The sequence below is a fragment of the Macadamia integrifolia genome, chromosome 5 (genome assembly GCF_013358625.1).
Source record: "Macadamia integrifolia cultivar HAES 741 chromosome 5, SCU_Mint_v3, whole genome shotgun sequence".
NCBI classification, from domain to species: Eukaryota; Viridiplantae; Streptophyta; class Magnoliopsida; order Proteales; family Proteaceae; genus Macadamia; species Macadamia integrifolia.
The window spans coordinates 21,984,576-22,004,882 of NC_056561.1; the positions used below are offsets into that span (position 1 = coordinate 21,984,576).

The 20,307-nt window shown below is 36.6% G+C and overlaps 1 protein-coding gene across 1 annotated transcript; it reads left to right on the forward strand.

Moving 5' to 3' along the window:
- Nucleotides 1-386: 386 nt before the first annotated feature.
- LOC122080399 (H/ACA ribonucleoprotein complex subunit 2-like protein) lies at nt 387-10,090 on the forward strand. The gene is made up of 4 exons (XM_042647360.1): nt 387-608; nt 838-907; nt 4,183-4,288; nt 9,679-10,090. The coding sequence occupies exons 1-4, from the start codon at nt 482-484 to the stop codon at nt 9,838-9,840; spliced, it is 465 nt and encodes a 154-aa protein (XP_042503294.1). The 5' UTR covers nt 387-481; the 3' UTR covers nt 9,841-10,090.
- The last annotated feature ends 10,217 nt before the right edge of the window (nt 10,091-20,307 follow it).

Genomic DNA, 20,307 nt, shown 5'->3' on the forward strand with positions numbered 1-20,307 from the left:
TTATGAAGCGGTAATCTTAAGCTTTTTATTTTTTTTGTGTGTGAGGGGAGGGGGTGGGGGGAGTGGGAAAAGAGCCGTAGTCTTAAAGTCTAAACCTAAAGATTGTCTTCTACCAAAAAGAAGAAAACCTAAAGATTGTCAATTGGTTCGGTTTATAGTTTAGATTTGCTTCGGCTTGATTTATATGGTTGTATTTTATTTTGTCCGATCCGATTCAAACAAGCGCTTTTCAATATGAAAGTATGAAATCGAAATGAACTGAATGAACATTTCAAAATAAAAGTAAACCATTTTCCGGGTTGGTTCAATTCGTTTTTAAACGATCGGGTCCAATCTCGGGCTTCAGCTACGGTTCCAGATTGACACACTCCTTAAACCCTTTTCTCTCCTCTTTTCGTTTCTTTTGTACCTCACATTCCAGCGCCACTTCCAGGGAGCCCTTCCTTTCCAGCGCCACTTCAGAGAGAGAGAGAGAGAGATAATGGGAAGTGACAGCGAAACGGAGAAATCGCAGAAAGAGAGGAAGAAGATGCTGGCTCTCGCACCCATAGCGAAACCGCTGGCCGGGAAGAAGCTCTGCAAGAGAACTCTCAAGCTCGTCAGAAAAGGTAGTATTTATGCTAAAGCTTTTCCTTTGTCCTTTGTTTTACTTAGTTTCTTTTAGTCATAATCTTCAATGGGTAGATGTGTTCCTTTGTTCCTTGTCTGCTTTATTGTTTTCCTCCACAAAGTCCTCGTCTTTGTTACTATTGCAAGAAATTCTCGGTTAAATGGTTGATGGGTTTACTTGGTTCCTTCGTTGGTTGTCCTAAACTTTATTTCTGTGTTCTTTGCCAGCTGCTGAACACAAATGCTTGAAAAGAGGAGTGAAGGAGGTGGTTAAAAGTATCCGGCGTGGTAACAAAGGGTTAGCCCCCACACCCCCAATTTTTTTTATTTGAATATTGTTCTTTTGTAATACCCGGATGAACTATTGGTGACTGTATTCTCTCTTTCTCTCTGTAGTGCTATTGGGTGATTCTTGAAAGCTCAAAAGTTTAACTTAATGGATACTCTCTGTCACTGTACGGGGAATAATAGGAGACCATACTGCCATACTGGGCAGTGCTTTGTTTTTGTGAACATGTGCACAGCTTACAAACTGTTTAGTAATTGCGCCTATCAGCAAAGAGGTCAAGAAAAGTCTGTTTTGCATATCCTTATGAGGTTGCTTAAAGTGTTATTTGACCACCTTTGAGAAGAACAGAGAAAGGGGGGGGGGGGGGGACTTGTGGGCAGTATTCACTTTCCGTACATGATACAAAAGTATCTGGGATCTATTTTTTCCAACTATTTTTGAGAAGATCCTAGTTTAATAACATCAGCTTATTATCTGGAAAAAGTATCCTCCTAGGATGCATTGAAGTTAGCTGAATCAACCCCCATGGAATGATACTGATGTGAAACTTATTGAGAAAATGAGAGATACCAATAAACATTAATTGGTTGAGCTTGTGGTTTGATTTGGTGGTATTATCATCATGCCCAGTGATATGCTTGCATCTATTTGATACATGAAACAATAAGAAGCATTTGCTAATTCTTTTTGGAGTTGATGTTTATGAGTAAAGAACTTTTTAGTTATTTTCTTCAGAAATATGACCCTATTAAATACTTTTTAGTTATTTTCTCATATATCTCACCCACTGTACGCCACAGCATGTTTTATTATAGTAACAAGGGCCTCAATACGAAAGCCCTTTATTTTTATATGTAACTAACTATATGGAAACCACTGTGTGAAAATGGTTGTCGGAGGGCATGAGTGCATGACTACTGTTACAAGGTGCTACCTTAATCTCCAACCCAGAAGTCTGGAAAAAAAATGCATGTTTGGGATCCTTTTCCACTTTCCCATGCACTGTTTATGCTTCTAGCATGGTTGTTCTGAAGAGATGATAAGGTCTGATGGCAAATATTTGGGAAAAATAATTTATTTAGCAGGCAGCAATTTTTTACTGAAATAAAAAATTTCTGCAAAGACTACATCTTAGGTATTATTACCTTTGAATTGATGACTTTGGCATGTAGAGGTCAAGAGTTCCTTGATATTCCTAGGGAAAGCACAGGGTGTTTTGTGATTCCCTTAATTACTTATATGTGCTGACATTTACTCTGACAGCATGGGATTTTTGTCAATGTTCTCTCGATGTGGTGTAGAGGTCAGGAGTTCCTTGATATCACTAGGAAAATTAGAGTATTTGGTGATTCTCTTAATTATTTTTATGTGTTGACAATAACTCTGACAGCATGGGATTTTTGTCAATGTTCTCTCTATGTATTTTTAAGAGTGTGTACAACAGTAAAGTGCATATAGAGAATTCATGAATTCCTTAGAAGACTTTGCCTTTTTTTCATATATTGTATCATTTTGTGAAATGTCTGTAACTTGAGGTGCACTTCCCAAGCAGAACGGTGTTTGAGATGTCAACTTTTAATCTTGAGATTCAGCTTTCTGTATGCATATACATTTTGACGTAATAAATCCATACCCAAGTACCCAGTGTCTCCATGAATTTGATCAAGAAAAACCACGGATGCAGAATCTATTATCTTGAGATTCAGCTTTCTGATTGACATTAACAACTGTTTACGTATTTCCACCCAACCTAATTCGTTTCTTTTGTATAATGTTATGATCCCTTACCATGCATTTTGTACTGTTGATATATGCGGTTAAATGATGTACGATCAGTTATTGTATGCATTAATGTATAAGATTATATTGACAACTCTACATGAATTCTGAGTGTCCTTTTTAACTTATAGCATTCAGTGAAACATCAATTGGTGCATGTTTTGTGGTTGGCAGTTCAAGGGCATCTGATAGCCCTTGATCTCTAACCTGACAAAATTTAAATTAAATGAACATGTTTTAGCATTTATTTAGTACATTCGCAGTTTAATGGTTGATCAGTCTGGTAATCTGGTTCCTTGTCTTGCTTGTGGCAAAAATTCTACTTTGCTTGCTTCTTTTACTTTGTGTGTGAGTCCATGCATCATTAGGTTTCCTGATTGTGATGTAATATATCTTCTTTAACAGGATTTGCAAATTTGTCATGTGTTTATCAACGTCAATGATTTGTTGTTACGTGTTTGAATGCCATGACATGATTATTTGTCCAAATTCATTTATTACCGGTGATTGCTCATGAATCTACTGCTTTTCTTAGCTAATCTAGTGCCATTACCTCAATAGATGATTAATGAGGTTGGGGCCGGAGTTATATGGATGCTTTGTACTTGTGACCTCTTTGTAGACACCTCATTTTGTCACATTGGTAACGGGCTAGGCGATGATGATCAAGGTGTTTTGAGATGTTGCGGGACCCCTTTTTAATAGCTCTTGAGGTTTCTCAGGACCTTGGTGATGTTTCAAATCCTTCAAATGGAGTTAGGATTGAAATGACAAAAAGGAGTTTTTATATAAATATTGAAAATGGAGTTTTCATGCATAGATGAAACCTGGCCCAAACCCAAAACCAGGCCCAGCCTTTGCCCAGGGTAACTTGGTCCAGGCCCAAACCTAACGGATTGAAGTCCGGTTCAACTGGGTGGTTGAGGTGCTTGGCACCTTCCTTGGTTTGCAACTTGACACAAACCCGACTTTTGGTCAGTTTTTTATTTGTGGGTCTTAGACCCTAATTTAGGTGGTGACTCTATGTCACTAAGACCCAAACTTTTTTGGTTTACTGTTTTCAATCTCTTTTTGTCATGTAGTTCATATTGTGTTTTCCTAAGCTTTATGGGTTGGTGTCATTGTTGTTGTTGTTGACACAGACCTTTTCTGTCTACTGTTCTCACCCTGTTCTTGTCACGTGGTTCATATTGTGGGTTCTCAACTTTTGTAGGTTGTTTTATCTAGCTTTGTATTCCTTTCTTCTTTTCAATAGATTTTCTATAAACAAAATATTGCCTACTAACTGAATGTGAGTTATTATTGTTTTCGTTGTTGTTGTTATTATGTTTAAAGTCTGTTGTTCCTGTATATGTTGAGTAATGGATTGACATTGCTTAATTTTGAAGACTGGTGAGGCAATTGCTTGCAAATGCACACCACCACATCTCTCTCATATTATGCTCTTGTCCTTATTACCTTGAATTCATCCAGCTATATGATTTCTCTCTATTTGGTGGCTGCAGTTTATGCATTATGGCTGGAAACATCTCTCCTATTGATGTTATCACACATGTTCCAATCTTATGTGAAGAGGCTGATATTCCATATGTATATGTTCCCTCCAAGGATGTAAGTTTCAACACTCTCATGCACCTATCTATGTTCCTTTCTTTTTGTGCCAAGATCATCTTTGATTTTGATTTTTTTATTTCTATCTATTCTTCCGCAATAGCATTGTTATTAAGCATTTGAAGGATTTGTCATCATCCTGTTTTCTTCTTCAACTGGCTTTCCATCACTCACTGCAATCGGTGATTCACGTCATTTATGTTATAATTGTGAAATAGGCTTCTCATCTTTTCTCATGGCCAATAACTTATATTTATGACATAGGTTTTAATCTTATTTTTGACTATTACTTGTACAAAAAGATTCTTTACTGGACTGTCATGATAGGTCTGGTGGGCACATAGTTTGGATTAAGGATTATTTGAGTGGTGGCCTGGCAGCCATTGGTTTTGTAGGAATTCTTGTATTGCAGGTTGTGCTTATGTTCAGGATGTAGGGTAAATAAATGGACTTCTTTAATCAATCAATATTCAACAGTAGGTCGCATAGTTGTCAAGGCGTCGCCTAGGCGTCCAGGCGGTTTGCCTGGGGCCTAGGCAACAGTCGCCTTATTGCAATGCATGCCGCATTGTGTTTTGGCACTTATTTATGTCAAATATCATTTACGTAAATGCTTAAGATGTTGTTCATAAATAAGCAAATACCCCCCTATTTGAATCCAATAAAAATAGTTTAAAAATCAAATTCCAAGAGGATAAAAAGTCAACCCCTTAGTCCAAGAAGAAAAATTGGATTTTGGTTATAGGGGCGATTTTCAACTTTTAAATGCTGGAATTTTTCTCAATTATGAAAATTTTATAAATTCTATCATATTAAAACATTGCTAAAAATCAAAAGTCCGGTAAACTAATTTTTTGTTTTGATATCCATAAAATTGTTTTCATTCAGGCGATTTTAACAGCATTTGCGCACTTAAAAATAAGTTTGACGGGAGCATAACTTTGTCATTACAACTTAGATTTAAGTAATCTTAGACTTGCTAGAAAGCTGGTTTTATATTATAACTGATACAAAAAGTCTCATGTAAAAATAATATCATTTGACCAGTCAAACTTATTATAGAACCAGAGCATTTTGCAAAATTTTGATTTTTTATAACTTAATAAGACTTAATGTTAATTTTTTATGATTTAATATGGCTAAATGTTGATTTTGAATGACTTGATGTTGTTTAATCTTGATTTTTTATGATACAAGGTATATATAGTTTACTAAATAATGTTAAAAAATAGGAAAAATAAAAAATAACAATTTGTCGCCTTGTTCGCCTCAAGGCGTGCGCTTTCTCGCCTAAGCGCTTAGACAACCCTCCACCGCCTTGGTTCGCCTTGACGCTGTGACAACTATGGTAGGTCGTAAAATCTAGTCTTCCAATATGTTTTTTAGCTATTTTACATTTGATACTTTTTCTTTGAAATTTATAGAGAAAAGGCTGTACACACCACTGGTTTGTACCTTCCTCACATTCTTTCTCTTGACACACTCTCTCCTTGCCATGTGGTCCCCATGTTGATGAACCGTGCGGTGCTTCCTCCCATGTCCCTATTGTTTGGGCTTGGTGATTCCATTACACGCCAGCAGTGTAGATCCCCTCCCCTAATTTAATTTTAGGGAGAAGTATCTCTGAACCGCCTGGGGCATAGGGTAGCTTGGCGGCTTAGAGAACCCTTGCACTTTATATTGTTATGCTTTTTATCTATTATACGCCATAAGGCCTTGCATTGCCTAATGCTGCGTGTCCCTATCTGATTCATGTGGCTTTTTCTTATTCTGAGGTGCCATTTCACACACAGTTGTCATTCTTATTCCATGCATGCGGGGGTAAAGCTTCTGCCATTTTGAACTAACTATATTATGTTTTGCATGTTTCTTGTTTTGTTTTGGGGGAGGTTTTCCGATGCCAATTGTGAGGGAATCTCTTACACCACATCAATCGGGCTGCAGGAATTGGTTCCGTTATGGGGGGGGGGGACATGGTCAAGGAGAGAGAGTGAGGGATGTGAGAGGGCATGGGAAAGTATCCCCATACTAATGGTGTGGGGTAAACATAACTTAGATGAGTTGTTGATTACTTGTGAAAGCTTGGACCCCATTTGAAGGAAGGGCAGCACTTGGGTAAATTAGGCATCACGAAGGCATAAAACCATGTGGATTATAGTTTCTTTCCGAAAACCTTGAGAATTATGGGTGTGGAGTTAAGCGGAAGCTTGTATTTCAAACTCAACCCCCCCCCAACCCCCCAAAAAAATGTTTTTTTTTGGATAAATGGTACACCTAGTTAGGAGCTTGAGTGTAAAAGGGGGATTTGTTGACGGGATCATTGGCCATTTGGACCCATTGATATTTCCATTTGTGACAAAGGTATTTGCATAGGATGATTAATATGTGGGAGAGTTCTGCTCTCATGGAGGTTGTAAAGGTTGTTTATATACATTGTTGTGTTCCCATGCTATCAGCCTGAGCTTTTCGGATAAGCGGTTGTAATATGGTATCAGAGTCAGGAGGTTGGGTGTTTGATCCCTAGTAGGTGCAGGGGAGTATGTTGCTGTGCCCCCGCACTCTGTACCTTTGGTGTCACGTGCAGCACCGTGTATGTGTGGGCCTGCACATGTAGGGGTTTTTGATAATTGATATACATTGTTGCGTTCTCTTTCCAAAAGTTCAAGCTGTTGGGATAAGCATTGTAACAAAGGCGACAATGGGCCTTGGATATCCCATCTGCAGTGTGCAGATGACAGAATTATTTTATTGGGAACAGAGTTGGTGAGATTGAAAATTTCAGGTTGATTTTAGGATGTTTTCATGCAATATCTGGGCTTGAGAGTGAATCTACAAAAAGTCTCTTAATTGGGTTGGTGAATGTGGGGGAAGTAGTTGAGGAAAGTGCAAATAAGATCTGCTGTTAAGATGTAAGATTTGCCTAAATGATTTAAGGATTTTATTGGGCCTCATTCCAGTTGCTTCATAGTACCACGGACGTTGATGGGAATGAGAAAACTATTGTAAACGAGTAGGTTTGGAAGAAAAAGCGATGCATGCAAGGAGTATATTGCAATCTCCCAAAAGCGATGCATGCTAGGAGTATATTACAATCTCCCATAGGAAGAAGAAAAGCCAGGTCCAGCTCGATGGTGGCTAAGTCCAGCCCAATCATGGGCTTAGTTAGCTAGTTATCCTTCAGTTTAAGTTGCTGATATTAATTAGAACTCCCTAACCTATGCGTGAGCTAATTGATTCCTTTTAGAATTCTGATTCATATTTATGATATGCTTGCTATTAGCAATATAGTTTACTTTCTTAGTTAAATTACCTAATCCTAGGTATAAAAAAAAAAAAAAAAAAGAAAAAAAAGAAAAAAAGAAAAAAAGAAAAAAAGAACTTAGCCTTACCCAGCTTAATGGGGTTGGCAGTTAAATTAGGGCTGTGCTTGCTCATGATTTGATGACTAGAAGTTTATTTATCTGCTATGGAGTGCTGTGCGATTCAGTAAGGTGGTGTGAGATCCTTGGAAGACAGTGAGATTCTGATTCCAAGTTGGTGGGAAGCCATTAGTTTTCAGTCCTTCTCATACTCTGTTTTCTCTTCAATTAAGCTACTGTTCTATATTCTTATTCAACTGGTATTGCTGATCTGTGTATGATTCTCTGTTTTGTGTTAAATCATCCTTTAACAGTCTATTATTAATCCTAGTATTCTGTTGGTAATGATTTGTTTCGGAAGAGCCTTGATTTACAACTTACGATTGCTGTCTTTAGAGTCTAATCTCAGTCAGATTTGAGTCTCCATCTGGGTATACCTGTCCATCAGATCTGGTCAATCTTTGAGGCATTCAAGGCCTCCAAATTCGATCAGGGTTAAGTGCTGATTTGACCTTCAGATCAGGTTTTATATAAAATCTCCTGATTCTGCCTGTTTTGCGAACCAGACCTGAATATTGTATTATTACTTTGAATCTAGCCATTAGATTTGAATCTGCTTTTGGGGATTGAATTAGCCAGTTAAGATTGACATTCTACCCTACTTTGAGATTGATCTGAATCTTGGATTTTGTGCAATTGGATTTCTATTATTTCCTGAATTTTAGTTTCAGATTTAATAATTCTATGATTGTGATTAATCCAATCTTTTGATCATTTCTGTATTTTGGGGATCATCTATCTAATTATTTGTGAGTGATTGTCAAAGTTTGACCGTCAACTGAGAAGGTTGATTTTTGTTGATTTTTCTGTTTTGGGTGACTTGGTATTTTTTTCAGAGAGGTGTTTAGTCCGAAAACAATGACATTGTTTCAGTGGATGAGACTAAAGTAGGGATTAATGCTCAGTTGGAGCTATGTAGATCGACCTTGGAAACAAGAGGTTTTAAGATTAGTAGATCGAAGACGGAGTATATGATGTGTAGCAACTCTGTCATGGATAATGAAATGATGAAATTGAGGAGAGAGTTCCATAAAGTGACTATTTTAGATATTTGGTGTCAACTATAAATAAAGAAGGTGACATAGAGGATGATGTTTCATAGATATTTAAAGTGTGTTGAATGAAGTGGGGATGTGTGTCCGGAGTGTTGTTTGACCGACATATCCGTTTAAAGCCTAAGGGAAAATTCTATAGGACTGTTGTGCAAATAGCTATAATGTATGAGACATAATGTTATACCGTAAAGAAGTATCAAATAGAAAAATTATGTGTAGCTGAGATGAAGATGTTAAGATGGATGTGCGACAAAACTAGGAAGGATAAAATTAGGAATGAGCATATTAGAGCTGATTTGGGAGTTGCCTTGATCAACGACAAGCTTCGTGAAAGTCGTTTGAGGTGGTATGGTTATGTTCAAAGGAGGCATGAGGACAGTAAGGAGAAGTGACCTGATTTAGATTGAAGGAGCTAAAAGAATAGGGGCAGACCTAGTATGACCTTGGATAGAGTCTATTGGAGGGCTAGGATCCATATATCTGAGATTCTTGTGACTTGTTTAGCTGGGCCTCTTTCCTTTTACTTTCATCTATCAACATTCATTTTTCTTTTCTCATCTTTTCGTTCCCCCAATTTTATTTGGACTTTTTTTCCTTTTTTGTTTTGTATGGATCCATGTAGCTGACCCCATTAAGTTGGGATAAGGCTGAGTTTTTTTGTTGCTCTTTTCGCTTGTTTCCAATGTCTTGCGTTATGTTATATATATATGTGGAGATCATGTTACTCTTATGATAACATTCATCAATGCCACGCACGTGTCTGTGTAGTTTATATGATATCCTTCATCAATGCCACACAAGTGTCTGTAGTTTATGTGTACTGCTGAAGTTTCGGCTTCCTCCTGACGTGCACTCTTTGAATGTGGAGTCTGGTGCTATTGTTATTCAGTTAAAATTATTTATATTGACTTCCCAGGATCTTGCTATTGCTGGAGCCACCAAGAGGCCTACTTGCTGCATTTTGGTACTAACAAAGCCCACCAAAGGTGAGCTGGCCCAAGAGGAACAAGAGAAACTGAAGGGAGATTATGACCAAGTTGTGTCAGATGTGACTGAGCTCGCATCTTCTCTCTTCTGAAGACTGCTGAACCAAATCAACCACATTACTTAGTGTTTCTATTTATTTGATCTGTGCTTGGTTTTTGGGATTTGGGGTTAGAGGGGAAGCTGGGCAGCCTTTCATTATTCCTGTCGGTAGTTTCAGGGTTTTGACGTTTGTGTATTTAGGAGCCAAATCAAGACAGGCTTTTAAGCAAGACCTGCTTTTGGAGGGAAAAAACAGCAACCGGAGCCATGCAAAGTAAATGGTAGATCTTTTCTTCTGTAAATTTGCTGCATGCTTAGCAATATTTTCATTTTGGAAGTCTTAAGACTTTCCCCCCTTCCATATCCCTCTTTTACAGGACTTGTCCTCTCTTCCCCCACCGCATCCCACCCCACCCAAAAAACAAAAAGAGGTGTAAATGACTTTTCTTTTTAACCTTATTTTAGATAATCAAGTGGAGTTTCATAGTGATTTCTTTTGATCTCCTGCCCACGTCATCCTCAATAATACACCCATTTCATGTGTTTTCTTAAGCTTATACATTATATGGCCCGTTGATGGGCTGAGGCGGTCCCCTTTTTCACAGATCTTATGGCACCCCACCCCTTCTTGCAGATACACGGGCTTGTAGAATTTGGCTGCTGCGTGGGTTGCAGTTATTTACCAGTCAGGGGAATGGAATCTTAAGGATAGGGGTGAAGAAATTCACCCAAAGTGGGTATTTTCAAACCTTTCTCTGGGATCCATTCCCTTGGCTTGGCTACAATCCAGGCAGCAGTGAAATTTTGTCTGATTAATTTGGCTACTCCGAGATCAGGTGTCTAATATAAGGGTGTCAAAAGTTGGCTTGCAACAGTAGGCCCTACCTGAACTGAATGGTTGAAGTTTGAAAACGGACCATATGTTGTCTGATTAGCTCAATTTTTAACCTATTTAGTCTGATTATATCCCGTTTAAGTTCTGTTTTTATAACCCAAGTAGTTAATTAGTCCTTTTAAATCCCGATAATAACTTGATTAGCCCAATTATCTTGAGTTTGATTATGGATAGAAAACTAATTGACTGAATAAAATTGTATTCATGCCCTTAGCTTATGAGACCCAATTATTACCTAAATGATGAAAATTGTGGGGAACTTTAAATTGGTGGGACTGATTAGGTCCAATCAAAACTGACTAAACCTGACTGGTTGACGGACCTAATCTAATCTGACCTACAACATGCAAGGATTCAGTACTTATTATTTGGAATGCCAGGGAGGTGGCATTGCATCAGCCCTCTTAGTGGAAAGGGCTAAATGGTGAAGGTAATATAGTTTTGAAACCAATTTGTTGAAAATAAGAGGGGGAAATATCTACATATGTTGGGCCATATAGGTGAGATTATGGAACACCATACTACTACAGAAATCGATCATAAACTAGCTACTACCCAAGGGGCAGAATGGACATTGGGTAAAGTGTTTCTGTATGATCATAAATGGTGCAATCCTTTTGATAGTATCTTTTTTTGTTAAACTAATCATTGGACGGGAATGTCCCTATAGATTAGTCACTTGTAATTTTTGGTCCTGTCTTTATTATATGGCCATCATGAAAAGAAAACCTTTAAGCTGCTATACATGGTTGAATATAGTTGCCTTAAATATGCCAAAGTATTCTCGATCAATTTTCAAGCTTTCTTATGTCCACGTGGAAGAATTTAATTACTTAAAATTTTCACAATACATTTTTTTTTTGTAGATTTTTACACAATATTTAAACACCAAGAAAACAAAGTTCTTGGAAGATCTTCCCCACAATTATTATTAAAAAAAATGGTTTTCGACTGAGATGGTGATAGAATGGCTTCTAAAATGGATAGTTATTTATGCTGTATGAATGAATGATTGAATTGACTGTTATTCTTTGGATTGGTCACATGTCAAATTTATTAATCTTCTAAAAGTAACACATGATATCTAATAGCATTCTTGTAATTTTGTTGTTTTGCTTGCTCTGATTCCCATTAAGGACACTTCCCCAGCTACATATTTATAATTGAAAATTGACCAATAAAATGGGTATAAGTTGTTCCCCTATCATACGTACCCAAGACAAAATTTGTCGCAATGAAAGTTCACCAACCCTTATGACCCTTGACAAGATCTAGTTACTTTAATTTAATCTTCCTCTCTCTCTCTCTTTCTCTCTCTCTCTCTCTAAGGTCTTTGGATGAAGAAACTTGATTAGTGCCCCGTTACATATCTTGAAATATGAGAGAAGGATACATTGGTCGTATAGGAGCCGCCTCCTCAAACAAGTTGTTTATTAGGTTTAAACTTCATGCCCTGGTAGAGTTGGACTTCCATTAAATAGTAGATAGTCGTAGAAGTTGAATGAGTTATAATATTTAACCACATATACGTGCTCACATAACTACACTCCACATGTAACTCTCTAACTTCCCACACAATGCATGCATGACTCATGGTGGGCGCATGTAATATCATGACATGTACCAAAACCCAAAGGAGTTTGAAGAGTGGATTAAGACCATGATAAGTTTGTTTCGAATTCTTGATCTGTTTTGAAGAATGATCTGCTTTGACATATTTTGGTGGTCAGATGAGATTTTTTTGATGGAAGCAGATCGACCGTGACCCGCGACTTGGAGGAGTATATAATATACTATTGTGTTGTTGGGCAAACAGTTGTAATTTTGGGAGGGGGGTTTCAAGCTAGGGTTTCAGAGTTAGTTTTTTCGCTGCTGTTTGGGTGTAATTTTTCTTCTACATAGTGAAACATCTTCTTCTTTGCCCGAGGATGTAACACGCCACATCGGTGTGTGAACTTCGTTAAATCTCTGTGTTGTGCGGATCTATGTTTGTTTATTTTCGTATTTGTTGGTGTTTACTATAACAGACCAAAATGCAGAAATTTGATTTTAAAAAGGAAACTTTTTGGGTTAAGCCATCAGGAAGGAGTTGTCTGGCTGATACCAGAATGGTGTATACATGATGGTGGCCCTTCCATCCATAGTGTGTGACCTGCACGCATGGTTAACAGTGTCAGAGAATAATACAAAAGGATACACAGAAGACGGCTCTGCTTGAAACAGTTCTTATTGTTGTCTTGTGTTTGAAGAACTAGAATTGTGTAGTAGTAGTAGTAGTATTGTAACATGCTTCATTCTGCATAAACAATCCCTTCTGTAGCTCCTGAAATTCCATTCTTACTGTTACATGCTTATCAATGGTCTGGCACTAAGCCCAAATGAATAAGACTATTCATAAGAAAGGGGGGGGGGGGGGGGAGGGAGGGGGGAGATAGTGGTGGAGTCTCAGCAGACAAAGCCTTTGAAGAGGTTTGTGCACATATAATGGGGTTAACAAGAACAGAAGACAACATCATATTCTTACACCTATTGTGACAATTTTTTTTATCAACTTGTGACCCTTAGAAGTTGCTCCTTATCTTCTCTATGGTCTAGTCATTTTCAGGGAATTTGAAGTTACATAGGAGAGGAGGGGTGGAAAGGGGGGGAGAGGGTGGGGGGGACCAACTAGCTAGAGCCAGCTACACAAAGCCAATAAGCAACATCACCACCACCATCACCAAGACCCAACACAACTATGAATTTGTTTGTACTCTATCTACATAGATTCATGATTTTACATTTTAGTAGGTCACTGTCTTGGTCCATGAATCCTCCTATGGACCTGGTTTTATGAACCAATTTGATTGAAGACATAAAATAAAACCGGCTGATATTAATTTTTTATCGGCATTTATATCCGACAATAGGCAACGACAATGATAATTTCGGAAAAATATTATTATAATTATTATTGTCTCATAGTGGATTCCGATTTGAAGCATCCCAGGATGTAAGGGTGTCGGCCATATATAATTAAAAAAAATTACAAGTCGTTAGTTTGATTCACTCTGTTACACTAGTGGTAATGAAGCTTTTATGAAGTTGTAGTCCACTAGCTTTTGCTTATGCTTCTAAAGATATTTCAAGAAAAAAAAAAAAGAATTTTCTCTTTAAGTATCAAATTAGTGATATCAAAATGACAAGCTTCATTTGAAGGCAAGGATTCTCTTTAAAAGATAAAAGAAATGAGAAATGATTAGAGAAACAATAAAAAGAATATCTAGTTACAGGAGTGGGGGTCCTGCCCATGACCAAATTATTGAGATGTGGAAAGGAGTTTGGGATCCTTTTAAAGCGTTCAACATCATCCATCACAAAGCAAAGCAAAGGAGGTGGGACATATGTCTCTTGTGACAAAATACACTGTTTTTTTTTTTTTTTTTGGTACTATCTTTGCTTTTTGGTCCATGTGAATGGATGGGTCACCTTCTCTTGCAGAATCAAATTTGGGCTATTTAGAACTAGAAAACATTGGAGAAATAGTAGATGGCTCCATGAAATACTAGTCTGTGAGAGCTACTATCCTTGCTTTTTGAAGTGCTTCTTTTTAAAGGGGAATATATTCGAACTTCACATTCAAAGAAGATTGAAAAGACTTTCGAAAACTGATTAAGAGAAAACTCTAGTGTTTAGGTCACTAAAATGTCCCTATTGTGATACTTGCATGGATACAACAAAGAGAAAATAGGGATTGAAAAAAAAAAAAAAAAAAAAAAAAAAAGATGAGAAAAAAAGATAAGGTTGATTTTACTGACGAAGCTATAGCATCTTGACTTAATTTGGAGGTTCGTTCACCTCTACTCAGTTAAAACAATTGTCAAGCAGAAGGCTTAGACATTCTTATACATGTCAGAAAAAAAAACAATTGTTTATCTTTTTCGAAATCCCCTCCTTCCTATTTCATTATTATTATTATTATTTTTTTTTTTTAGGGGGTGGGGTGGTTGTGTTGGTGAACTGGAACTGGTGATTGGCGAAGGAACAAATACAAAACAAAACAAAATTGAAAAGGAAAGATAAGAGTTTTTTTTTTTTTTTGGGGGGGGTGTGTTTTGGTATAAGACAGTTTCTTTCTACAAGCTACCAAAGTGGAGAGAATGCCAGGGTGGAGGAGTGTGTCATGTGAAATGGAAGGGACAAGGGTGGGGTCGAAAGGGTGTCAAGTAGTTTGGATGCTTTTATAATGGTCTCCCTTCTTTCCAAGTGGACTGTCACACCACACATCATGTGGGGTCTTTACTAAATTTGTCAAATAGTAAATAGTACTATCTCTTCTCTCTATTCAAACACACAAAACAGTAAAACAAAAATCATTATTTCCTACTCATTAGGTTATCACTAGTGCATGTGTTCTTTCTCATTAGGATATTCTTTGGTCAAATTTTCCCATGCACCCACCACTTGTGTACGTTTGACTCACTTTTCCGTCCAACGTTCCCCTCACACGTTCAATACGTCAATTGTCTTCTAGATAAAGAAGCTTTGATCATCAACCTTTAGTTGTGAGTTATATATAATGAATCATATTGATTCCCTAATTGCCTTCCAAATAAGTGATATTCTTCACTCCCCCATTCATAAGGTTATGGTTATATGATTATATCTATATCTTCATTTGGTTAACTAATATTTTGTCTTTATAATCATCCTCACATGTCAATAAAACAGAAAGAGAATCTGCTTACCTGATGAATAGAATAGGAATAGAAAACAAAAAATAAAAGGTAATCAGTCCCATTAATCAAGGAAAAAGGCAGAAAAGACATGACATCTAAGACCCAATTAAGGGAGGGTCGAGAAGAAAACAAAACATATCTCTGTTGATTGAATATCTAATGTTATTATTCTAAGAACCCAACAGTGGAGGTGTTACTGTTAAGTATAAAACCCAGTCCTATGCTTCAAGTGGGGATTGGTCTTTACACTCTATTTTGGAATCAAGGCAACTTTAAGGAAGCCCTAAAGTTTCTTTTGGTTGCCCTAGATTCCAAATAAGAGGTTGATCCCGTGGACACCGCTTTCAAGGCGGTTCCCTTGGCGTTTTCTTTTATACCTCAAGGGGTAACTGTGCAGTGAAAGATAAAGGTGGTGGTAAAGAGGGGGGGGGGGTCAGATTTGTGCACTGTGACAAAATCTTGTGCAATGGTTCAAATAAGGTGCATGAGGTAATAGGCTTATGCTCGGCAGCCAAAGGGTGTGGACAGTTTTAACACCTTTTCTACTATGTAAGAATGAAAAAAGAAAAGAAACCCAGATGATTCCAGGGTAATGTAAATGTATATATGAAAGGCCTAGAATAGCTGGGGAAATAAAACAAGAGAGGAGACTCCCCTACCTCCATTTGGCTTCAATATGTTTCTAGAGATCGTTGTCCAACTCCAGTGGTCTGGCTTGTGTGTGTCTCCAAAAGTTACGTCGGTCATAAAATGGTTTTCGCTGTCAAGCCATAATCCCTCTCCTAAGTAACCCCCATTGTGATTTCCCATTTGCCCTTATTGCTACATGCCACGTAATGTTTTGAGCTTTATTCGATGCATGATCATACTTTAAACATTAATTTTCCTCAATATTAAGAGATAGAAATTCTAACCTATGAATCATGGAGGCGCATTTGTCCAGTATGTAGATCACTCATATCCATGTATTAACAGCAACTGCTTAGAGCAGTTGATGAGTGGCATGTGGTGCACAAGAAGTCCATCCACACTAAGAGGTCTCAGTTCGAACCTCTTGGCTGGTATCCACTTCCCCTCCCTACCTATCACCCAAAAAAAAAAAAAAAGAAGAAGAAGAAGAAGAAAGAAAGAAAGAAAGAACTCATATCCATGTATTAAAATGAGCTATCATTTCCATAATGAGCCTTTATATGGTTCGTTTCATCTTTAGAGATCATTATGTGGATAGTTTCATCTTTAGAGAATCAATCCCATAGTTAATTCTTAATTAATATTATGGTCAATTCAAGAGTCAATCCTTATTGCTCTATATACTTCACAGGAATATGTCATTTCTTCTTTTTTTTTGCTAAAAGATCATTTTATTAAGAAATGAAAGAAATACATCAATAAACAATCAAAGGGACACAATAGTCACCGCCAGGACAACTTGCAAACTCTACTTTTGGTATGACCATCAACAGAGGGAACAAGCAAATACCTATCATAATAAATGGTGAAAAACTTAATTTGTGAAAAAAAAAAAAAAAAAAAAAAAAAAATGGTGGAAAACTTACATTTCACAAATTATTTTTTTTTTTGGTTACGGCGGGTATCCAGGCCTTTGGCCTAGAGTATGTCATTTTTATATAGTACCAAAATAATGAAACAACTTTTCATGACCTTAATGTACATTGATCAGTATCATTTCTCTACAAAACCAAAAAAAGTAATTTGGTGTCAATCTTAAGGTACCACTATCTAGAAGTGAATTTCAATCCATATATGGATCTATTGAGCTTGTAAACTAAATGATCTTTATTGTATAACTCTTCCAAATGGTCACTATACAAGGATGTCATCTTGATATCCATCTAATGTTGTTTAAAATCAAAATGAGCTATAAGAGCCATGATGTTTCTCAAAGAATATTTTCTTGAGATTGTTGAAAATGTTTAATTATATATTTAATGAACTCTATTTTATAAAGAAAGAATGCTACTTAATTGCATGTACCAGTGCCAAGGCATAGTGGGTGCGAAAAGATGGTGCTTCCCCACTTTAAAGATTTTCGCACGTGCACTCCCATTAACCACGGGCGCTGGCGTACACATGTGCTATTGGTTAGCGTTCTCTTGCCCTATTTTTTTTTATTAAACCTTTCTCCCCAAGTTGGGTCATGTATCTCTCCATGTTGCCATTGGAATTCCTTTTGATTGTATAAACCCATTTACATCCTAGAGTGGAGGAACCCTTTGTCAACTCAACAAGATCCCTAACTTGGTTCTTTGTTATAGAGTCTATTTCTTCCTTTAGGGTATTGATATTGGATTTGCCTCAATTCAATCATTAACATCACATTCTTAGAGGTAAACATGGTAATTAGAAGAAATTGTTGCTCTTTTGAGTCTTGAGGATCTTTTTTTCTTAGCTACAACCATAAGCATTAAAGCTATGAGACAATCTTGCATGCTAAAAAAAAGAAAAAAAAAAGAAAAAGAAAATTTAGTCAAATCTATAATGTGGTCTATCTTAGGCATCCCTTCTCAAATCTTTAGCTATATACCCCGGCTGAGTGGACCATACATTAAAGCTATGAGACTTTGCAACATTTTTGGCTGACCTCTTTGTAGCATACTGTGATTCTTTAACTAAATCCATTAAGAAAAGAATTGTAGAACCTCCAATTTTATGAGTTAGAGGAATAATAATAGGTAAAGGAATAAGTAACTCACTTCCATGTGTGGGAAATAGAATATGAACTAGATGTTCATTAAATTGAAAGTACAATATGTAGAATAATTTAGAATAAAAAAAGTTTTAGATATTCAGATAAGACTACATGAAACATAATTTGAGTAAAACTTGAAATATGTACAATAATTTATGCATTCATTTGTTGGTTTCCTTTTTTTTTTTTCTTACTCTTATTATATTATAAATAAAACACCGTAACATGGTATCCATTTCCTTTGGTAAAAATCGTAGGCTTGAAAAAAATATTCCAATAGAGTTAACAATGTAATTGAAAGATGCTTTTATACCACATAAAATACCTATTATAATAGTAAAAATAAAATAAGAGAGGAGTCTCACTACCTCCATTAGGTGCCAACATGCCTTCAAATATTAATAACCAGCTCTGAAGATCTCTGAATGCTCTGTTGTAATTTCCCATTTTCGAACATTCATTAACAACACAAAAATAAATAGGGATGGATTACTCTATGAGAGTCCTCTCTTGTTTTCCTTCGGTAAAAACCAAAGGCTTGAAAAAACTTTAGTAGAGTCAACAACATAACTAAAGGATGCTTTGATACCACATAAAAGGCCTAGTATAATAGCAAAAATAAAACAACAGAGGAGTCTCACCTACATCCATTAGACCCCAACATGCCTCCAGACATTGATGACCAATTATGGTGATCTCTGAATACTCTGGTGTATTCTTCCATCTTCGAACATTCAACAATAACATAAACACAAAAATATAGGTATCAATTACCTTTGACCAAGGTCTTTTTGATGGCAACTCTATTTGTATAGGGAAGTCTTTAGTTGCAATATAAATAGTATTAACAAAAATAGTTACAAAATCTCATTTTCCTTAAACCTTATGAATGTTTCAATAAGTCTGGCAATAACGTAAGTCTCTCAATAGAAATTTCATAAATAAAATATATCATGAATCTAAAAAAATATTTTGTGTCACCAGAAACCTTTTATTTGACACATAAGTCCCCAAAAAATACCACAATATATGCACAAAAAACATAAAATAACTATAAGTGGCTATCATAACATTTTGAATCATAATGCGGGGTGTCCAAAGTACCAAAAAATGGCTAATTGTAGTGCCCTTTGACATTGAAGAACAAGTTAAAATACTCCGGATTGGCTAAACAAATCACGAAAATAAGAAGTGTATGACATGTTAAATAAAGAAATAAAGTTTACCATAGTAGAACAATATAAACATAATGAGCGACTAGAAAATTATACTCCTAGGTAGGATATTATTTTCATGCATTAATGTAATAGAGTGATAGGACACAATTATGTCCACCAATAGTGTCACATGCCATAACTTGAGAATAAGGAAGCAGATCGTTTTAGAACCAAACTAGACCTAATTCAAATGATTTGACTAGTCAATGATGGTCTGACTTGAACCAAATGGTTTGACCAGTTAATGATCAACGAAAAAATTAGGCCAATGAGTTCGATCAAATGGGTCAAATATTTAGGTCATTGGGTGGACCCGACCTATTAGTGTAACTTAATTAGAAATTTAGGTCAATGCATGTTTACAGAATACCTAATCTCACGTTAGCAACAACGATGTATGACAACTATTTAGTATCCAACACACATTAGCAGAAGGTATACTAGGGCAAACAAAATGCTATTAACAAAGCAAATATGGTCTCCCATTCCACTGGAAAAAAATTAGAGGCTTAGAAAAAACTCTAGTGAAGTGAATAACATGTCTGAAGGATACTTTGATACCATATGAAAGACCTAGTACGGCAATAAAAATAGAAAAAGGGAGGAGAATCATCTACCTCCATTAAGATAAAAATCATTTTCAAACTCTTGCGATCTCTAAATGCTCCTATTAGGGGTGTCAATTCCTAAACCGAACCGATAACAACCCGGACCGAACCGAACCGAAGCCTTATTGGTTCGGTTCGGTTTCAAGTATTGTAACCCCAAAACCAAACCGAACCGCACTGAAAACCGGATGAACCCGAAACCAAACCGAAATCGGCTCAAAACCCGGACCGAAACCGAAACCAAACCGGTAAGAAACCGAAACACTCCAAAATTCATTTAAAAAATTAAAATTTGAATAGTTTTATATACATTTGTATGAAAAATCGAATTCAAACTAGACCAAAAATCAAAACCAACCCGGTTACAAATC

Excerpts from the sequence above, each read along its gene's own strand:
- LOC122080399 (XM_042647360.1), top strand. The coding sequence starts at position 482 with ATGGGAAGTGACAGCGAAACGGAGAAATCGCAGAAAGAGAGGAAGAAG. Across the intron at positions 609-837 it reads TCTCAAGCTCGTCAGAAAAG|CTGCTGAACACAAATGCTTG; the intron begins GTAGTATTTATG and ends GTTCTTTGCCAG. Across the intron at positions 908-4,182 it reads ATCCGGCGTGGTAACAAAGG|TTTATGCATTATGGCTGGAA; the intron begins GTTAGCCCCCAC and ends TGGTGGCTGCAG.